Source organism: Condylura cristata, unplaced genomic scaffold (genome assembly GCF_000260355.1).
Source record: "Condylura cristata isolate star-nosed mole 26May11 unplaced genomic scaffold, ConCri1.0 scaffold00011, whole genome shotgun sequence".
Lineage (NCBI taxonomy): Eukaryota > Metazoa > Chordata > Mammalia > Eulipotyphla > Talpidae > Condylura > Condylura cristata.
This window is the reverse complement of record NW_004567112.1, coordinates 12,071,953-12,092,364: the sequence shown is the minus strand read 5'-3', so window position 1 is coordinate 12,092,364 and position 20,412 is coordinate 12,071,953. Positions and strand designations below refer to the sequence as shown.

Below are 20,412 nucleotides of genomic sequence, written 5' to 3'. Positions count from 1 at the left end.
GCTCGAATCCAACCCATGTCTCAATGCCAGAGTCACAGCTTTTCCCACCCAATTTTAGTGTTTGGGGGACACCCAGCGCAAGGACCTTACGTGGGCTGTGGTTTCCCAGCCAAAGCTCTGCCTTCTGCCGACTTAAAAGGAGATAGGAGGAGGAAGAGAGAAGAAGTGTATTTCAATCACACGCACATTGACAGCTACACTTATGTGTGCAGAGTATCTTCAGGAGACACAGAATCCTGCAACCAGGGACACCTGCCTGCTGCGGAGGAATCTCACTTTGGTGACTGGATCCTGAGACTCATCGTGCACTGGGACATGATGTACACTCCATTGTACTGTTGCAGTTTCCTATATACATATTCCCTTTGCAACATAAAATTAGCCATTTTAATAAGTAAGGAGGAGGTGGGGAATCCACCGACTCTATTGAGTATTTTTGACCTATTTGAAGATGTATTTTTATGTAAAATAGAATCAAAACATATACCATATTACTTTTTTGTGCCTAAAAAGTGCACATCTACAAAATTCCATGTGGTTTTGCTTACATAGATGAGTAAAATACATGAAGAAAAATCTGGAGTGATTATAGGAGTGGTCTGATGGTGGGGTAATTGAATGAGAATTGAGAATTGTGCTTTTTACATTATTCTATGTACTTCTGTATCCATCTCCCATCATAAAGTATATAACTTTTTAGATCAAAAAAGGACTCAGGTCCCAAGGCTCAGAACAGGAGTCTGGTTCCTTTGGCTCCAGGGCAACTTGCTCTGGCCTTGAAGGCCAGGTCTGGACTGGCATCCAGATGGAGTCAGGACCGAGAAGCTCTTCCTTTCCTTCTCTGGAAATAAAGCAGGCCTACTGGCTTCAAAAACTGGTAGGGTACCCGAAGCTAAGACGGCACCCTTGGGAGGCTGGGAGGGGGCAGGAGGCCACAGAAGCTGCCACAAACCACCTTGTGATGGTGTCGCCCCGCCCCCACTGCAGCAGGCAACAGTGAAAACATCCTGGCAATTTTGACATGGAGGAAATTGCTTTCTTCTGTAGGAAAGAAGAGTTCTGTTTGGAGGACAAAAAGCCACTTGCCCTGACAAAATGCTTCATTAGGAGATAAGCCAGGGAGCAGTGGGAGGGGATTTGTTTGCCAGGGGTCCTGGGGAGCAAGGACACAGATGCTGCCTGCATCCACGGTCACTGCTCATCAGCGCTTTGTGGCCTCGGGAGAAGCCGTGTGCGCGCCACGTGGGCAGGGCCTGCCTGGTCCCAGGACAAGCCTTAGCATCGCCAGGCCCTCAGTTTACTCATCTGTAAGCTCCTGTCGATATTCCTCCCTCCCTGGGGGTGGAGAGATTAAGGGAGACTCCGCCTGTCGTATTTACAGTCGGTGTCAGGCACCCAGCTCGTCAGGCAGGGCTGAGGCTGCTACCGCCTGGATAGTAGCAGGCAGTTCCCCAGCGCGAAGAACAGGGACCCTGGGGCCAACCACTGAGGGCAGACTCCCAATGCCCCACTCAGGCAGCTGTAGAACTTGGACGGTCTCTTGACCTCTGTGTGCTTTATTTCCTCATCAATGAAATGGGGGTAACACTAGCACTTCACCCCGCTGAGTTGCTGAGATTCTGTGAACTGCCCCCATCAACCAACTTGAGCCTGGCATGTGGGCATACTGCTGTGCCCGTGTTAGGACCTGTTAGCAACCCCAGTGATAGTAACACATGGTTAGTGTGTCCTGAGGGCTCAGAGTGTCCTTGGTCACCCCTTTGTTTCCTCATGATTCAATCCTGTTAAGTTCGAAGAAGTGAGGAGTGGGGGTTCCCCCTTTCCTGTTGCCCAGATGGATAAACCAGAGAGAAAAGGATAGATTCCACACCCCCTGGTGCCTTGCCAAAGAGTCGAGACCCAAGACCCCCACCCCTGCAGTTTGGGAATGAAAGCTCGGGACCTCCACCCCCCAACCCCCCACCCCCAGTTTGGGACCGAATGCTCTTTTCTAGATGTGGCTTGAAGGCTATCTGGTCAGTCAGTGGCAGAGACCAGCTGCCCACTGACTGAGTAGTCCCTGGGGAGGGAGGATGGCAAGAACAGGCCCCTGCATGGAACCTGAAGCCAGGGGTGGCCTGGAAGTGGGTACCACCACCCCTGAAGTTGGCCCAGCTGGAGTCAGAGAACAGGCACATGAGGGTTGGGTCAAATGGTGGCGAAGTCTGTCCTGGAAGGTTGGCACGAGGCTTGGAGGTCACTTCTTCCCAGGAGTGGGGAGAGGGTGCTCCCTGGAAATTGCCTCCAGTGTGATGGACTTTGGACAACATTCCAAAGATATCAGCTCCAAACCCTGGGGTTCTAGAGTGTGTAAGGGGTCACACGACCCATGCTCCCTCCTCAGACACCCACGATGAAAGTGCAAATGGACACAGGAAAGGCTCAAACCTGTCATCAGCCCAAGCTTTTAGCATCAATTAAGAACTAATCAGGAATGAGTTGGCAGCTCTTTGACAATTAGAGTGGCACCCAGTGATGAGGATGCTCTGTATGCCAGGGAGAAGGACGGGCATTTTCATGCACAGTTCATGCAGGTAAATTAACTGCAGGACAATCTGAGAAAACCTTTTTATAACTTTCAAAATGTGCAAAGGTATACCCAGCTATTCCGTCCTAGGAATGTCGCCTAAGGACATAATTAAGGACTTGTACAAAAGATTTTGCTACAGCGTGTTTATATGACATTTTTTTTACACCTGCAAAAAAAAATAATATTTGTAAACAATTTAAAGTGTCTACCATGGGGGAGCTGGCTAAATAAATTATGGTTTAGTCACACAATGAAATACTGTGCAAGAGTAAAAGATTGTAAAAGCATATTTATTGACCTGAAAAGATGTTCATAATTTATTACTGAATAGGAAAAAAGAGGCTACAAAACAGCATGTATGGAATGGCCTCCTTTCTTATTAAAAATGTGTGTGTGTGTGTGTGTAGAGTCTGTGCATGCGTGCTAGGTAATTCTGGAAAACATTCTCTGTCGTAAGACTTTGGAAGAGGCAGGAGGAGTTTAGGGCCTGATGTAGGATGTTTCTTTATGACAGTAACATACTTTGGCATTTAACAAGTTTTGACTTCACCCTAGAAAGGGAAGGCAGTACACACACAGAGCCTGAAGTGGGGTACTGCACAGACCCACCGAACCGTTACCAGTAGCAGCTAGGATTTGGATCATTTTTATTATTGTACTGTTTTCTTTTTTTGTACTTCTGCAATGATTATCGATTTGTTCAGGAAACTTTGAGTTTCTGTTTAAGACTAGAGGACATCCAGAGCCGGGAGGGGTGGGGGTGCAGCTGGCAAATGGCAGTTGCTTCAGGGTCCTTCAGGGCCAGTGCCAGGACGTTCTCTGGACCCTGCAGACACCCGCCCTGGTCAGGTCCTGCTTTCTGTAACCATGTTTCCTTAGGGTGATCAAATGGACACGGATGCTGCTTCTGGATGCTGCTTCTGAGCACACTCGGGGTGGCCTGGCTCTCTGATGCCACCACCGCGCCCTGACCGTGGTTGGCAGGAATGTAAACGGGTGCAGCCGCTGTTGATTCCTCAAGAAAGTAAGAATAGGATTATCATGTGACCCAGCATTTTTGGTGAAGTCTGGGAAGACGGAAAAAAGCAAGTGAAACCAAAAGGGCCGCTGTGCAGGGGAGCTGTGGGTGGGAGCCCAGGGAGGAGCCACCGAGCTTGTGAGAGAACAGCCCAGAGCAGCGAGCTCCTGCGGTTTGGTATTTAGCTGCCACCACTATTTAATGAAAATATCATTCAAGTAAATATTAAGCGGTGACTATTAGACTCTTTGTTGTTGCCTTAAGTATATTTGACTAAACAGTTTGCCAGAAAGCTCCATGTAACAAGAATGCATTTTTTTCTTTTCCTTCTTAAATTTCACAGCACAGTGAGATCATCCTGCTGCTTGCTTTTTGGGCGAGAGGTTACCCACGTCGAAGTGGATCGAGGTCTATTTTGACCCACATTTACCCTGTACTTAAGTGTGGATGGCATCGCTGATTCTATTTTTTTAATTAAAACATTTTATTTTCATATAATCCTGTCTACTCTGTATGTGGTTTTCCCCCAATAATAACATCTTACAAGGATGTGTGTGTGTGTTGTGTGTACAGTCTTTTCCCCCAGCTTTATTGAAATATAATTGACAGATGCTATTCTGTAAATTTAAGAATCCAATGTGGTAATTTGATATAGGGATATATTGTGAAGTGATTGCCACAATAAGCTTAGTTTGCACACCCACATCACCTTACCTCAGAGCACTTCAAAGATCTGTTCTCTTAGCAACTTTCAAGTATACAATAAGGTATTGTTAACTATAGTAACTGTGCTGTACTGTTAAATCCTCATAACTCATTCATCTTCTAAGTGAAAGTTTGTATCCATTGCCCACCCTGCTCATTCCCCCTCCCCCTGACCCCTGCGCCACCCCTAATAACTACCAATCTACTCGCTGGTTCAATAGGTTCAGGTTTATTTTTTTAAGTTTCCAATTTAAATGAGATCATATGATATTTGTCTTTTTTTTTTTATTTAATACAATGCCTTCAAATTTCAACCATCTTGTGACACATGGTAGGATTATCTTCCTTTTTATGACCAAATAATATTCCCTTAAATATCTTGTATACCCTTGATCTATTCATGTGTTGATGAATGTTTAAGTTATTTTCACATCTTGACTATTGTAAATAATGTCACCATCAACAGAGGGGTGCCAACATCTCTTTGACATAATAATTTTATTTCCTTTGTGTTTGTGTATATACATCTAGATCTACATGGGGGGTGGTGTGTATATATGTTCGTATGTCTTCTTTGGAAAATCATCTATTCAGGTCTTTACTAATTAATTAGACTTTTCTTTGCTACTGAGTTGTAGGGATTTCTTATACATTTTGCAGATGAATCCTTTTCAGATAGATGATTTGCAAGTATTTTCTCCCCTTCCTTAGGTTGCCTTTTATTTTGTGGCTGGTTTCGTTCGATAGGGAGGTTTTTTGTTTGAACTTGATCCACAAGTAGTTCCATTTTACTTTTGTTGCTTGTGTTTTTCTGGAGTCATATTCTAAAAAGAATCATCAAAAAGTCAAGGACCATTTTTCCTATGTTTTCTTCTAGTCTTCTAGGTGTTTTATTTTTTCAGTTGCTTACATATATCTTTAATTCAAGTTAAGTTAATTTTTGTGAGTGGTGTAAGAAAGGAGGCATACGATGTCTTGATAGCAAACCAATCGAGTCCTTCCATTTTGTTCTTTATCAGGTGAAAAGGAAGCTATCTTAATAGCTATTATGTTAATAATGAGTTATTTTATTTAGCTGTTTTAATTCATATGGTGTAAATTGTAAAATTGATCTTGTTTCTATTTACATTTTCCTCTACCTACTTTTGAGATTTTATTCTTTGCTTTTAGTTTCCAGAAATGTAATTCTGGTATATCTCAGTATAGATTCCTTAGAGGATTTATTCTGTTAGGGATTCACTCAGTTTGTTGGATCCAGTTTATGTCTCTTAATCAACAGGTTAACCCTCTTTCTCCTCTGCTTCTGGACTCAATGTCCAGAATGTCAGCCTGAATGGCAGGTTGTTGAGGTAGTTCAGGGACCCTTAGGTCCCTCAAATGCTGTTCATCTTTTCTTCAGTCTATTTTCTTTCTGTGGCTTAGTTTGGGTAATTTCTATTATCATATCTTCTAGTTCATTGATTATGTCTTCTATCCCTTTCATTCTGCTGTTGAGATCATCCACTGAGCTTTTTGTTTTAGTTATTGTGCTTTCTGCTTCTAAAACTTCACTTTGGCTCTTTTTTGGTTTCTTAATGGAGATTATTTTTTCATTTGTTTCAAGCCTATTTGCAGTTGTTCATGAGACATCTTCACCATGACAGCTATTTCTCTGTCATCTAAGCATTGATACTATTTTCTTTATCATTTGGTGAGAGATCATTCTGTGTCTTGGAATGATGAATGATTTTCTAGTGAAACCTGTACCTCTTCATATTATCCAATACAGCATTTTATTTCAACCTGTTTCAGGTGGCTTCCTCTGACACCCTCATGGCACAGGAAGGGAGGTGCTACCTTTTTGCTGCTTGATCGAACTAGGAGAGCAAATTTTCTCCTGGGCCTCCATTGACACCTGAGGAGGAAAGCATTTTTTTGAACTGTGGTGGGTATGCACCACATGATCTGTGCTAACACTAGAGTGGGGGGCCTCAATACCAACTGGTGGGGTTGAGGTCCCAGCTCCCAGTTGTCCCTTCTGTAAAGGGAGTATAAGGAGCCTTGTTAAAGCCTGACTGGAGGGAAGTTTAGTTTCGCCACTTGGCCTTCACTGATATAGGCATGGGGGTAGGTGGGTGGGTGTCAACATTTATTTGTGGTATTTGATTGAACCAGCGTGGTTATCATCTAAAAGTTCTTTTGTCTTGCCATATTGTGACTTCCTGCTTCTTTGGCTTGAAAGGACAGAGCTTTCTTTGACTTTTTCTGTCTGTACATGATGTTTCCAAGTTGAAGTCTTCTTCAGTGCCCATTCTGGGATAAATGCAACAAAAATAAAATCCAGAGAATTCACCACTGTGTCATTCCTTGGGTCCTAGAATCCTAGGCCCATTTATTTATATATAATGTACAAGATTCTTAGTTGTGCTTTGTATCAACAGTAGAGAAAATTTGTCTATCTCATTTTCCTGGAAGTAGAAATACCTTCCTCCCTATTTTTTTCTTTACTTCTACCTTTCAAGAAAAGCAAAGAAAAATTCAGTAACAGCAATACAGCCCACTGGAATTTCAGTGTCATGCCAACTTTTAATACAACTCACCAATAATTTTAAGTGATCAAATTCCTTTCTTAATAGAATATTGTACGCAAGGATTTTCTCTGGTTAAATCTATCATAGTAAACTTAACACTGTCAGATGATGTCAAATCTTGATAGTTCAAAGGGGAGAAATGGAGATTGGTTTATGCCAGAGTGGCTATCTCTAAAACACCAGCAGGACCAGCTGTTGGGGCTTACCCTGCTGAAACTCTGGTATAAATCTCCCCCTCCCTATCTTTTTGGTTTGATTTCCCAGAGATATTTCCTAAATTCCTATTTTGTGTTTTTGAGCACAACCAGTTACCAAAACCAAATCAGGAACAAATCTCAGAGTATTATTAATAAAGGAGGAGTTTCCTTTGAACTAGAGTCTTTTAAACTGTTTCCCAGAGATTTCCTGTGCAGCTTCAAAAGGAGTTCATGAGCACTTTGATTAGGACGTTATCTCAAGCCCTAATGGAGACAGGCATGTCCTCAGAATATCTACCAGCATGTTAGCTGGTTATGTACGCTCGTAAAAAAGCAATACAACCTCTCCTTAGAATTCACACTAGTAGAATGATTTCCTCCACTAAAAGTGAAAGTCAACTGTTTCTCCATCTGAGTTCTGTGACAGAAAGACTTCTAGAAATTCAAAGACTTATCGGTTGTTACGAGGTTTGCTCCTAGGTGCATCCTGATACTGAACACACATGGACAATATGTTGTCTGTTGCAACCAGATTCTTTTATTACACCATTTTTTCCAGTAATTTGGGGGGCTGAAAAATATGGGGGGTGGCTAGTGGAGACAGATGGCCGATGCAATTATCACTTGAAAAACAGGTTTGTCCTTCAAAAATGACAACAGAAGTGGACTCTTAGTGGCAGGTGAAATTTGAAAAAGGATTAGGCAAGGATTACCTGAGAGAAACAGAACAGGTGTATCCAAGGTGCTCCAGTTTTGGGGGGGGAGGACTCTGGCTTTTAAATGACACCCTCAAAATAGCCAAATTTCAGTTCTACTGGCACCCACAGATGTTGGCAACGGCCAATGTTGGTGAGTTTTGGTTATTTTAAAGAAGGGCAAAAGCTGAGATGAATGCAGACGTTTCTCTCCAGTCTTTGAAGGGAAAACCTAACATAAAGGGAAGCTAAGTATTTTTCAACAAACAAGAAGGATGTGTCTATCTGAAAAGAAAAGCAGGAAGCCAAAAACTGTTCTCTGCTTGAACACTTTTGTCTTCACTTCAAAATTCTGGGAACAGATAGAAAACGAAGTTTAATTCTCTGGGGAGAATGATTATGGTGTCAAGGTCAGAATTTCTATAGTGAATTGATTGTAGAGCATTATGGATAGAAGTGGCCATCTGGCCTATATCCACTTTCCATATGAAGAAACTTAGCCCTAAAAGGTACAATGACCTGTTAGGGACAAAGTCCCAAGTGGAATTCAAGGAATCAAGTCCCTTTTGTGCAACCTAAGCCCTTTCCTTTATGCTATGAGTAATCCTGGCTTACAAGGCTTGGTCAAGGGCTCACAGCCAGAAAGGTGAGAACATCAGGGTCTGAGCCTGAACGCTGTCTGGCAGAGGAATTCCCAGGGGAACTCCAGGTTGTTCTGTACCGAAGCCCCACCGTACAGACCCATGACCTGCTCTGCTTCTGCTGCCAAGTTCTTTGGAGATGAGGGGGTATCTGGGGAAAGCCGCAGCACTGAAATAATAATGACAGCTACTTCTCAAATGCTTCGTCCATGCTAAGCGCTTTACTGGCATCATCTGGCATCTGAGCCTCACAATCGCTTGGTGGGTAAGTCTATTTTCATTCCCATTTCCAGGATGAAAAACTGAGGTCTGGAGATTTGATGTAACTTGCTCCTATAACTAAATAAATATACCTAGAGTTTGCATACTTAAGTAAATGAGAGAAATAGACTGAATTCATCAGTGCCTGGCCCCAAACCTGAACCATTTAACCCTGGTATTGTATGACTTCTCAAAGCCAGACCACACTGAGTCATTTTAGGACCTTGGGTGCCTACTTAAGTGAGAGCACAAAGAAAATGAAATGTGATACATGCTAGGGTAATGTCTGAGCCTGGGGGGGCTGGGGGAAGAAGGGGTTTGCTGTTACTGAAGGGTACAGTGCTCCCCAGAGATGTCACTGACACTACAGTGGGACCCAAAGGCCAATGTACTGGTTGCATGGTCTAGTGTGAATCCCAGTTCTAACACTGCCTGGTTGCTAGCAGAAGTCCCAGAAAGCAGAAGAACCTTAGGTAAACAAGGTTTGTTGTCCTGCCTGCCCCTCCCTCCTTGGGGGTTGCCCAACCCGCACCTTCCTGTATTCCCCTCTACGCCCTCCAAGGTGTCAGGTTTCTTCTGTCATTCGCAAGCGCACAGGAGAATCTCCCAGGGAAGCTCTTAAAAATTCTGGCGTCTAAACCCCATTTCCAGAAGTTCTAATTTATTGCACTAGGTTAAATTTTCCTATTAAGGTTGTCAGAGAAAATATAGGACATCCAGTTAAAATCTGAATTTCAGATGGACAGCAAATTTTTTTAGCATAAGTCTGTCCCAAATATTGCATGGGTCGTACTTATACAAAACATTATTCCTTGTCTATTTGAAATTCAAATTGAAGGGCATCCTGGATTTTCATTTGATACAGCTGGCAAGCCTACTTCAGGTAGTTCCAATGCAGAGAGCCATGTGACCAACCATCCCTACAAATGCACTTACACGCGGCGCTTCATTTCATAACCTCTGGCCGGTGCAGTGTATTCACTTAGGGACTTGGTGGTGTGGTCTCGGTCTCTGCCTCAGCAGTGGAACTCATTGTGTAAACAGGAGGACAAATACATGAGAAGTGAGTGTGAGCTCCAGTGGGGGACTGGTGATGCCTGATAAGTAACAATTCCCTGCTTGGAAGCCTTCCTAGTAATGGAGCAATATAAACTGCACAGTTACTCCGCTGGGGTGCAGGAGATGCTGTGGAAGCTCTGGAAGAACTCATGGACTGGGAAGGGAGAATCCAAGTGTCCTTGACTGGAGAAATGTTCAGTCTATAATCTGATGGTTTTGGAGCAAGCACCCTCATGATGTGCATACACCCAGTTAGCAAGAATGCCTGAAGTCACACTAAACCCTGCTTTGTGTGGCTGCACAAAAGTGGGTGCGCATGAGGAAGCAGGAATGTCCTTCTGGACACAAGGTGCACCCAGCTCTGCCCTCTGCTAGCTGTGCTGTATTTGGACATGATTCTTATGTTCCTTCAATCTCCATCCCTTCGATTGTGAAATGAGGAGGATGATGATACCTCATAGAGTGATTATGAGGATGAAATAAAATCGTGCTTGGAGAACAAGCGTGGGACAGTATTAGCGCTCTCTGGATACAATCACTTATGTTTCCAGTATCTGGGAGACACTATGAGACCACATTACACATATGTATGAGGCATGCAAGCAGGCTCATATCCCAAACAGGTAAAATTAAAAACAATAAGATAAGACGTTTTTCTTAGCTTCAGTTCAGCCTAAGAGTTGATAGAGCCCCGTTCTTCCAAGATGTTGAAGAGTGAACAAGCAAACAGAGATGAATCTCCCCATTTAGAATCCGTGTTCAGGATTTCTAATTCAATTCTACTTTAACAATGATGCAACTAAGCATCAAAAGTTTAAGGCGGATTCTTGCAGCTGTATGCTGGCATGTCACCCTCCCGAGCCAGCCTGTCTGGGGTGGGTGCTTTTTAGGGTATAGTTAAATGGGAATAGGCTCTGATTACCTTTTGGACTCTTTCAGGTAGTTATAATTTCAGACAGTTGTTTTGATGTGACTCTTTGGCAGGCCACATCTGTCTGTGAGAGCTTCCCATCTCTGAACTAGAGTGCCATGTGATTTTCTTTTTTTAATTCGCTGTTCTGACATACAATGCCGCACGGCTCACTCTTGTGGAAATGTGCAAAAGGTAGCTGTAAACAAAAATTAATTTCCATGTCAGCAAGAGAAGAGAAAGGGGGACACAAAGGCAGAGGCTTCCTCCCCTTCTTTTCTGGACTCTTTCCACGACGTGTGAGAGGATTTTCCAGGCCCCCAGTAGGAATCCCTATTACTCCAGCTCCAATGTGGAGTTTATATCTCATTTTCTGAAGACGCAGGAGTACAGGGGCCCATCTCTGTACACACCTGTGTGTCTGTATGTGCCTCCAGTCTTGTACCCCTGTGCCTACCTGGGAAAGACCTAAGCTCTGCGAGGGTGAGGGTGGGGTGTGTCATTCCCGTGTCCCTTGACCTAGAAAAATATTGACACATGGAAGAGCATCTATTTTGCTTATTTGTATTTTACATCATTGTGCATTTTTGTACAATGTTTGCTCTCTTTTCTCAGGTGTAGTCCCCACAGAGTTTCTACCACCTGTTCACCGGCGCTCCGTCACCACCGGGCTCGGCTCGTCCTTCACCACTGTAGTCCCTGGTGCTCTTCCCACCCTCATTTTGGCTCCTCTCCCCCCACCCTCCCCTGCAGAGTGTAAGAGCATGTTTTCTGTGGAATAAATGAATGTGTGAGTTGAGGACGTGCTCTTGTGTCTGTTATCCCTGATAACTGGCCCCACTTCAGTGCTCATCAACCTTGTCACCATAAGAACTGAGCTCTGAGCCAGGAAAAGAGAAGGCAGCTTATAGGCCTTGAGGAGAGAGGGAAAGAGGTGTAAGAGGAAATGGGCTACAGAGGGGAGGCAGTAGCAGGGTAGAAGCAGCCCTATCAGGGCCTCCCTGGTGGCACGGGGGATAAAGCGCAGCACTCTGAAGCTACCTGCAGCATGAGTTCGCTCCCCAGCCAGGGAAGTGGCCCACACGGTGCAGCAGACCTCTCCTGACCTGCCCGCTGCTCCCCTCAGCAGTGTGTTTCAGTATCATCTATCTGTTCTTCTCCCCACTCTGTCTCTGGTGAATCCTCTCAGCCCGACCCCACACCTCTGGCCTGTACCCACGTTTTCTTGTATGCATAAATAAATAAATCTTTTTTTAAAAAAAAAGATGTAACCCCATTTCTGAGCTGAATAGTTTTATACCCCCCAAGGAGGGGCCTGCTCCTAGATGACTGAGTCCAACGGTTTATACACAGGATTCTTAAAGATATTCCCCAGATATTCTTGAAAATAGGAGTAGGAGGATTCTCCCACCCCCAAATTTGTTCCCCAAAAATGAACCAATGGAAAGTAGGAATTTTCCAGAAATAGGACGTTTCTTTGTTTTGGACTATTGTTTGACTGGCTTCATTATGATCACGCTGTAAATCCCAATGGGTAGTGACATCCCATGGTGTGATTAATGAAGGGGGTTGCAGTAAGAGTACATGATACTTTTTGGAGTAGGGAAGAGAAGTAGCCTGTGAGCCAGTGGGACGCTCCCTCACAGGGAAGATCATTTACCCAGAATTACATGATAGTGAAGCGGAACAGAGGGCCCCACGTGCTGGGCTTTTACCTCTTGTTCTCATCTTTTTGTCACTGTTTTTGTTTTCCCTGAAAATCTTTCAGGATTCTCCTAGCCTAGTATATCCTGACACAGCACACAGCAGATAGGCTCCAGGTCTCTCTCCGAATACCCCCTCCAAGGGGGGCCTTGTCATTTTCTCTATACATGAAAAAGCTGAGAGTCCCAGAGATAAAGGGACTCACATTAAGTTGAGCACCAATCATCAGGAGGGACGATCCTATACCACCATATACTCCTTCCCCTTCCCGTGTCTTAACTCCTCACCAGGACAACTTCATTCCTTTAAGTTAAGACGTTGGCCCTCCTTAACTCCAAATGCCTCTGGGAAGACTCTTATTTCAGCTGGAATCAATCAATGATACCTGAATGTATAAGCATTTAGAACTTTTACTGTATTCATTAAAAAAATATGGAAGGTGTGAAAAAAACTAGGTGATCTAGGGGACCCCCCTCCTCAAACACTCTAGAATGAGAAAATGTGAAGAGGAAGAAGAAATAAATCTCTTTTCATTTCCATATAATTTCCACTTCAGTGTCAGGACGATGCCTTCATTGTCTGGTGATTTTTGAAAAGTCACCATCAGAGGCATCTTCTTACTGAGGAGACCCATGTTTTCACTAGATCTGCAGGGCAGTAAGGGTGAGGAGGGACAGCTGAATCTCTGTACTTTTGGGGAAAGGAACCTCAGCCATCTGGCTCAATGGGTTTCTGGCTTCTCCACAGAGGCAGCATTTCAATATTTAAACTTTAATGTGAGTGACTCAGGAATAGTTTTGCAGAGAGTGTCAAATGCCTCTTCCTGTCATGCTGGCTTGAGGAAGTCATGGAGGGCCAGCACCGAAGACCCAGCCAGGTGGGGATGAGTGTTCGTTCCTTCTAACCAGGAGAAGGGGGGCCAGAGTCCAGAAGAGCAGAGATAGTGCCCTAGGAGCAGGTGACACCCAGGCGCGCTCCAGTGTAGGGTGGAGGCTATTTATCCTCTGCCTGTGTCTACACCCACTGGTGGTTGTGTGGGTGGAGGAGGGGCATGGGGGAGTGGCTGATAGAGGCCGGGTCAGCACTTTTAAGGCTGTGGCAGAAGCCAGTGGGAGAGGCAGAGTCCCACAGTTCTCCAGGTTCCTGCCGTTCTGCTGGTGTCTGACAGGAATGCCCTGACTTGCTCCTCCTGGCTCTTTTCTAATCGATGAAAGCTCCCAGAGAGAACCGTGAGCCAGCTCTTCAGCTCTTGCTAGGTGATCTCTTGCAAAGGAGAAGTTGCCCAGGAACAACTTGACTAGGGGAATCTGGAGATTGGGACTCAAGTGGCAAGGCAGGAGGTAGAAGGTCTGGGGAGGTTTACCAAGTCTGGGTGTACAGACCACAGGTCAAAGAGCAGGGAAGAGGGAAAAGCCACAAGTTGGACTTAGGCAGAAAGGGAAGGAAGAATGGGTCAGGGGCAGAGAAGGGCTAAAGAGTGTGCCCAGGAGAGCCAGGTAGTTCAGGGCAGGGAAGGGCACCCCACCCGAACGCAGCACCAAGCGGTCTGGGGGCAACACTCTCATCCCCTTCTCAGTAATTAACCAGCCTCTGTGTACCTGAAGACATAATTACAGGCAAAACAACTCCTTTGATGTAAGAGTATAGAATGTCTGAGGGGAAAGAGGGACAAATGAAAGAGAGTGATCTCGTTTTAATATGCAAACAGGACTGATGGAAAAGTATCACCCAACCAACAAATAGGCCAAACAAAGAAACAGAAGGTTGGAAAAATAAGACTCAGGCTGAGGGGGCACCCAAGTATCATGGGCCCTTGGGAACATCATGGCTTTCCTGGGCACTGCTCTCAAGGAGTTTACGTGCTCTTATCTGGAGGCTATGTTCTCATCCCCTACCTGCTCTCTGCAGAATGTATCAGCCAGTTGCCAGAGCTCTGTTTACTTATGGAGTTAAAGCCCTGGACAAAGTTAGGTGCAAAGAGTTTGAATTGCTCCTCCTGGGCAGCACAGCTAATTGGGAATGGAGCCGAGCTTGTAACTCTGCATCCTGGATGCCTGGCCCATGAGATAAGCCTGAAACACCACTCTTTCTGTTGGGGCCAACTTTATGGGAGAAATCTGTTAATTGGGGCATGGGGTAGGGGGGAGGAGGGAGAGAGCTATATGATGTTAACATGTTTTAACACTCATCGCTCCACATGTGTGTTACCGAGATGAATCTATGCAAATGAAACTATACGTGGGACAGACGCTGTCAAACAAAATGGCACTTCTCCGGCCTCTACTGTGTCTCTTGTGGTGCCACTGTGTGACGCTAAGAACTCGCCTACTACTAAAAAAAAAATGTCCCTATCACGGGGGTGTGGGGGGGGGACTTGATTTGGCACCAACAGTGGTGTTTTCCTTGGGAATAATGGTGGGGGCTGTGGTTCACTGTGGGAATAGTGCAAATCAGCACTTTTTTGTAGATTTTCTTCAAGCCATTGTTTATTTTGGCTTTGGTCAGATCTGTGGCCCAGCTTGAAGATCCCCACTGGGCCTTCTGAAGCTCTCAGACCTGTGAGAGATGGAATAGGGCAGGGTAAATAAATAATTACAAACACCCCACCATAGATCCAAGACTCATGTGTGGGTGTGTCTGTCTGAGTGGGTGTGTCTGTGCATACATGAAGGTCAGAGTACTGCATGTGTGTACACTTGGCTCATTCATGTCTCCACCAGGGAACTAGAAAAGCACCAAGGTTTTCTCTGGGCAAAGCTGGGTCATCATCTCACTAACATCTTTCATTTAGGGCCAGGGAGATCAGAGCTATTTCAAACAAGTGCCAATTTTGCAAAATGGCACTGGATAAAACCTGCCGGTACTGTGCCTTCCTAAAGTCCTCAATGTTTATAGACTTTTAAATATTTTAAATATGAACCACTCAGGTTGTGGTTCTGACAGGAAAAGTCAGTGATTGTACTGATAATGGAAGGTAAAATTTGATCTTAAAGCTCTACCTCAACCAAAGGATGCAGAGATCAACCATGCAAACTCTGTCCCAAGATGGAAAATGACTAGAGCATGTGTAGTCTGACTATTATGGGCCCACGTGTGGCTACATTGGCTTTTAAGCGCCAATTACTGGCTGCTCTCCTCATCAGCAGCAGGTTGTTATGTTCGAAGAGTGCATAGGACTTTCTTGAAGGTGCTATGAGGGTGTGGACACTCTAATTCTATGCAGTGTTTTACAAAGACACATGCTTACTGGTTTTTAAAGGTTTCTATTTCCAGTGAGAGTCTTCTAGACAAAGGTGCATCAAAATGCCTCTGAGCAGAGACTGGACTGCACAAATACAGGAGGCAACTTTATCCTGTCCTCTATGGAAATAGTCCCCATGGTAAAAACTCCAGGCAGGCAGCATTGTAGGGTGACAATATTTAGATGGACTTATTGCAGGGTTGTATTGCAAGCAAGTGGAGAGTCTTGTTTCCTGCATCTGTTTCCCCCTTAGATACAAGCAGGGGATCCAGGCTCTTGTCGGGATCTGTACTGGTAGAAAAAGATCTTGTGGGCCAGGCAGCGTGCTAAGTACAGATATGATTTGATCAGCACAAAAATCTTATCAGAATTTTTATGGATGGGGACATTTAGGCCAGTGGAGGCTGGACTCAAGCCCACAGTCGGGATACAGCACAGCTGGGACTTAGCCCTTTTCCATCTCACGCCCCTGCTGCCCTCACCTTCTCCCACAATTATCTGCCTGATTCGAGGGCGCCCATGGTTCCTGCAGGCCTGACTGGGAGTGAGCGTAGGCAGCCAGAGCGCTGTTAACTGGGGAAGGGATCTTAAAAGCCAAACGGTGGTATTCAGCGGGATGGGGGTGGGGTTCCTGGGTTGTCACTTCTGCCTCCCGGTCAAATAAAAGGGAGCCAGGTGTGGGGGCACCCCAGGGTGAGCTTTGCACAGCTGGACGAGGGCTATGAAGAGCCTGGAGAGATGCTTACATCTCCTCCCCTTCCTGGAAAATAACTTTGCATTTGAAGGAAGAATGAATGAGGAAATCTACAGTGTGGGGATTGGTGGCCTGGAGATTTCTTTTGGTAGTGTGAAGGCGCACGTGTGTGTGTGTGTGTGTGTGTGTGTGTGTGTGTTTGGGAGAACTTCCAGTTACATTCCATAGTTTTTCTGGATTGGGCCTTCGTAAAAAAAAAAAAAGTCAAAGCAACTACCTTTATTGCTGGGCCTATATTATGAACGTGCCAGACATTGGCGCTACGAGATGCTTTGCGAGGTTATTATTTTTAAGCGAAGAAAAAAAATAGCTCAGCAGTTTGTTTTTATGCAGGTGCATTCTGAGGCACCGAGTTAATTTTTCCATTACGGTTTAAACACCGTGCTCCACACCGGTAAGATTTGGGGAGAGGAGGGGAAGGGAGAGCGACGGGCAGGGGGCGGTCCCAGCCTCACTTGTCTCCACCTTTTATTTTGACCGGTCGGAAGGCGACAGGCTCGCGCTAGGACCCAGGCGCCAGAGCGCCTCCGTCTGTCCTGTAGGTTCATTCAATCTCCCACACACACAGCCCGACACAGCGAGACCCACACACACTCACACACACTCAAACACACAACTGCACGCAGCGAGGCTCGGGAAGTCAGGTCGCCTGCTCGCTTCGGCGCCTCCTCCGCTACAGCCAACCCGGTCTCCCCAGGGGCCCGGAGCTCGACCCAGACGCAAAGCCCAAGAAGAGGACGAGCTCGGCGGACCCCGGTCGCTCCATGGGCAAACGCGGGCGCCCGCGCAAGGAGGCGCGCTGCGAGGGCGCGGGGCTGGCCCCCGCCGCGCCCCCGGCCGTGGCCGCGCCCCAGCCCCCGGCCCCGACCGAGGAACCCGCGGGGGCCAAGCTCAGGTGCCCCTTTTCGGACATTTTCAACACCAGCGAGAACTCGATGGAGAAGCACATCAACACTTTTCTGCAGAACGTGCAGATTCTGCTCGAGGCCGCCAGCTACCTGGAGCAGATCGAGAAAGAAAACAAAAGTAAGTTTGGGGGCCCGGCTCCTCCTCGGCGCCCTGCTCTTTCTTCCTCGCCCGGGCGATCCCCGTCGCCTGCTCGGCCCGCGCCCCCCTCCCCCGCAACACACACGTCCAACCCTCGGCAGTAAAGCCGATGACACCGGAGAAAGGACACGCACGCACAAAGCTGCTAAAGATGTAACAAAGACGAGCGGGGGGAGAGGGGAGCCGTCGGTGCGTCGGTCTGTCTGTCGCCCCGAGGCTCGGAGGACCGCCGGGCGGAGGAGTGGGGAGTGAGTGAGTGTTGTTGTTTGCTGACAACTGAGCCGAGAGCTCGTCTCACCGAGGTCGCCTTTCTTCCTTTTTTTTTTTTTTTTTTTTCCGGAGGCTTCTCGGGCAGACAAGTGTTGTTTTTCTGTCGCTTGTTCTTGGGTGGGGTGGGGATTAGAAGCCGAAAGTTCGAAATGGTAGGCAGAGCTCAGCGGATTCAGAAGGAACACACACACACACACACACACACACACACACACACACACACACACGACAATAACAACCACCACCAAACAGCCCTCCGCGGATGGGCTCGAACCGGCTGGGCTCGGTTTCTCCCTCCTGGCTACTTCGCTTTTTTCTGTCCTCTCGCAGCAGGGCTGGGTTCAGGCCACCGCGTCCACGGATACAGTCCCTCCCCCAACCCCCCCCCCCCCCCCCCGCGCCTCTGTGCCCTGGGGTGCCACCGCTCCCCCTCTCCAAAGAAACAGGCCGGCTGGGCCGAGCAGCGCCTGCAGCTCGCCCGGGACCCGCCGTCCAGCGCCCGGGGAAACTTGGCGAGGGGACGCAGCTAGAAGGAAACTTTGGGATCTCGCAGGAAACAATAGTTGGGGAAGAAGGTGTGGGCTGTTGTGTGCGGTTTCTTTATTTTCCGGGAAACAGCTCCCGAGTGAGCGCGCAGGGCGAGGAAGGCAAACGCCTTCCAGGTCGATTTCCACTGCTCCCCCCCACCCCCCACCTCCCTAGATTCAGGTGGAGAGGGATGCGTTGTACGGAGGGGGTGCTCTGAGCCCCACCCCGTTCTGTCCTTTTTTTTTTTTTTTTTTTTTGTATTTGTTTGTTTCATTTTTGTTCCTTCCAGCCGGGTCCCCCGAATCCTCCCCAGGCAGTCGACTCAGTACCCTAACGGGGGCACGCGTGTGCTCTGCCTCCTGCACGGTCCTCACAAATAATAGCTGCTAGAAAGAGGAAGGGGCCGAGGCAAATAGTCCGACAGACCAAAGAAAACCATGCTGTTTAATCTGTCCGAACAAGTAGAAAGATCAATGAGACGAGAGAGAGAAAAAAAATGGTCCGATTGCAACGTGTCAGATCTTGCAACCCCCCCCAAGCCCCCACCACCACAACAACCCCCAAAGACAAAAACACCATCGTTGTCCGACACCCCAGGCCTCTAGGGTTAAAGTAACCGTGTGTTGGCAACACAATTGTGCAGAAGCTGTAAGGCAAAAACAAGGATTTGTGATGGGAGGTCGGTGGTGCGTTTTCTTTCTCTTCTCTCCTGTTTTCTCGGAGTGCCTGGGTTGCGTGAAAGGCGCATCCCTGGCGGTATAACCGAATCAGTGTGCGATTATTCTTGAGGAGTGGGGGGGTGGAGCACTGTGTGTTGGTTAGGAGGGCAGTTTCTGAAAAGCCTGAGCTGGTGTGGCGCTGGGTGAAGACGTGGTTTTGTTTGGTGTGTTTGCTTTTGTTGAAGGGGGGAGGGGCGCGATTTCTTTAGCTAGCCCCCTCCGGGGTCCCGGCTTCTCCCGAGTCTGTCCGTCCTGTGGCTCCGAGTCAGGCCGGGAGTAAAACCAAAGGGGGCACCTTGGCAGTGTGTGGCAACCCGGTTTGCCCCTTCACCCCCAGCGAGGTGGACCAAGGAGGCAGCTGGAGCTCCCACCGCGTCCCGCTCCCCACCCCCCGCACCCGCAGACAATCGGAGACCTCCCCCAGCTCCGCGGCCTCCCCCGCCCTCCGGCCGCCCTAGCCGCCGCCACCTCCTTGTTTACCCCGTGCCGGGGCTCCGGCGTGGCCACCAGTCACGTAAGCAGAGGGCCGGGCTGCCCCGCACGGGGCGGGCCAGCGGCAGAGGAGCAGGACTCCCGAGGCTGAGGGAGCCAAGGGGCTTCCTCCTGGCCCCTCTCCCAAGCTGTCCGCGTTGCAGGCCTGCCAGTCCCCGAAAGGGGCAGGGGAACCTCAGCGCCCCAGTCAAAGTCAACTTCGTGTGCGTAATCAGCCCCTCGGCCGCGCAGCCCCCCTCCGGCCGGCTTCCCGCGGGAGTATTTTTAGCTCTCTTGCCTCTTTTCACCGCCGCTGTTTGGCTCTGCATGACGTGATGCCAACGGCCCCCAGATTTCCCCGAGAGCGTGGGGCGCTGCGCCGTGCCGGCTGCGGGGCCACCGCTCCAGGCCCTCACCCCCTCCCCAGAAGCAAACGCTGGCCAGGGTGACCCCCAGCAAACTACTGATGACCATCCGTGGGGCCCTCTATTATTCCCCCAGCAAAGAGCAGAGGCCCCCGGGGGCCACTTTGTCCTCCCCACTTCCTCCACCCGGGCCTCGTCTGGGTCTCCCGATACGGGAAACGGCGGGCCCCACATCTGCCTCATTTTACTGGGGCGCTTCTTCGCGCTGGCGGCGCTCGCCGTTGTTTTCTGCTCGCTGCACACAATGCCCGCGCGTCACGGCGGTCCGCGTGTGCACAGCAATAACGCGAGTCGGGGGGCGGGTCGTGCGTGCGCCGGGCTCCGGCACTGCGGGGTCGCTCCGCGCGCGCGGGGCTTGTTTTGCTTCTGAGCCCCGCTTTCCGAACCGCTTACATCATTCAGTTGTTGGGGGAGGGAGGGGAATCTGGGCGTTCCGATAGGATTCCAGCATTTCCCAGGTCCCTGGTTTGGGGAAGGAAGCAGAGATCCTGGCTTTTAAATTATTATCATAATAATTATCATATTAAGTTTTAACAAGTTGGGTTTTTTGTTGTTTTTTTTTTTTAGGTCACTACAGTAAAGGGCATTGCTAACCAGCTCAGGTGCACAACCTCCCCGCCTTCATTTA

The 20,412-nt window shown here is 47.8% G+C and overlaps 1 protein-coding gene across 1 annotated transcript in view; it reads left to right on the top strand.

The window, feature by feature from the left end:
- The first annotated feature begins 16,889 nt into the window (after window positions 1-16,889).
- MXI1 (MAX interactor 1, dimerization protein) overlaps window positions 16,890-20,412 on the top strand; it is a 70,165-nt gene continuing 66,642 nt past the window's right edge. The window contains exon 1 of the mRNA XM_004680447.2: window positions 16,890-17,350. Coding sequence (XP_004680504.1) covers window positions 17,089-17,350 — 262 coding nt within the window. The 5' untranslated portion in view covers window positions 16,890-17,088. The remainder of the gene's footprint in view (window positions 17,351-20,412) is intronic.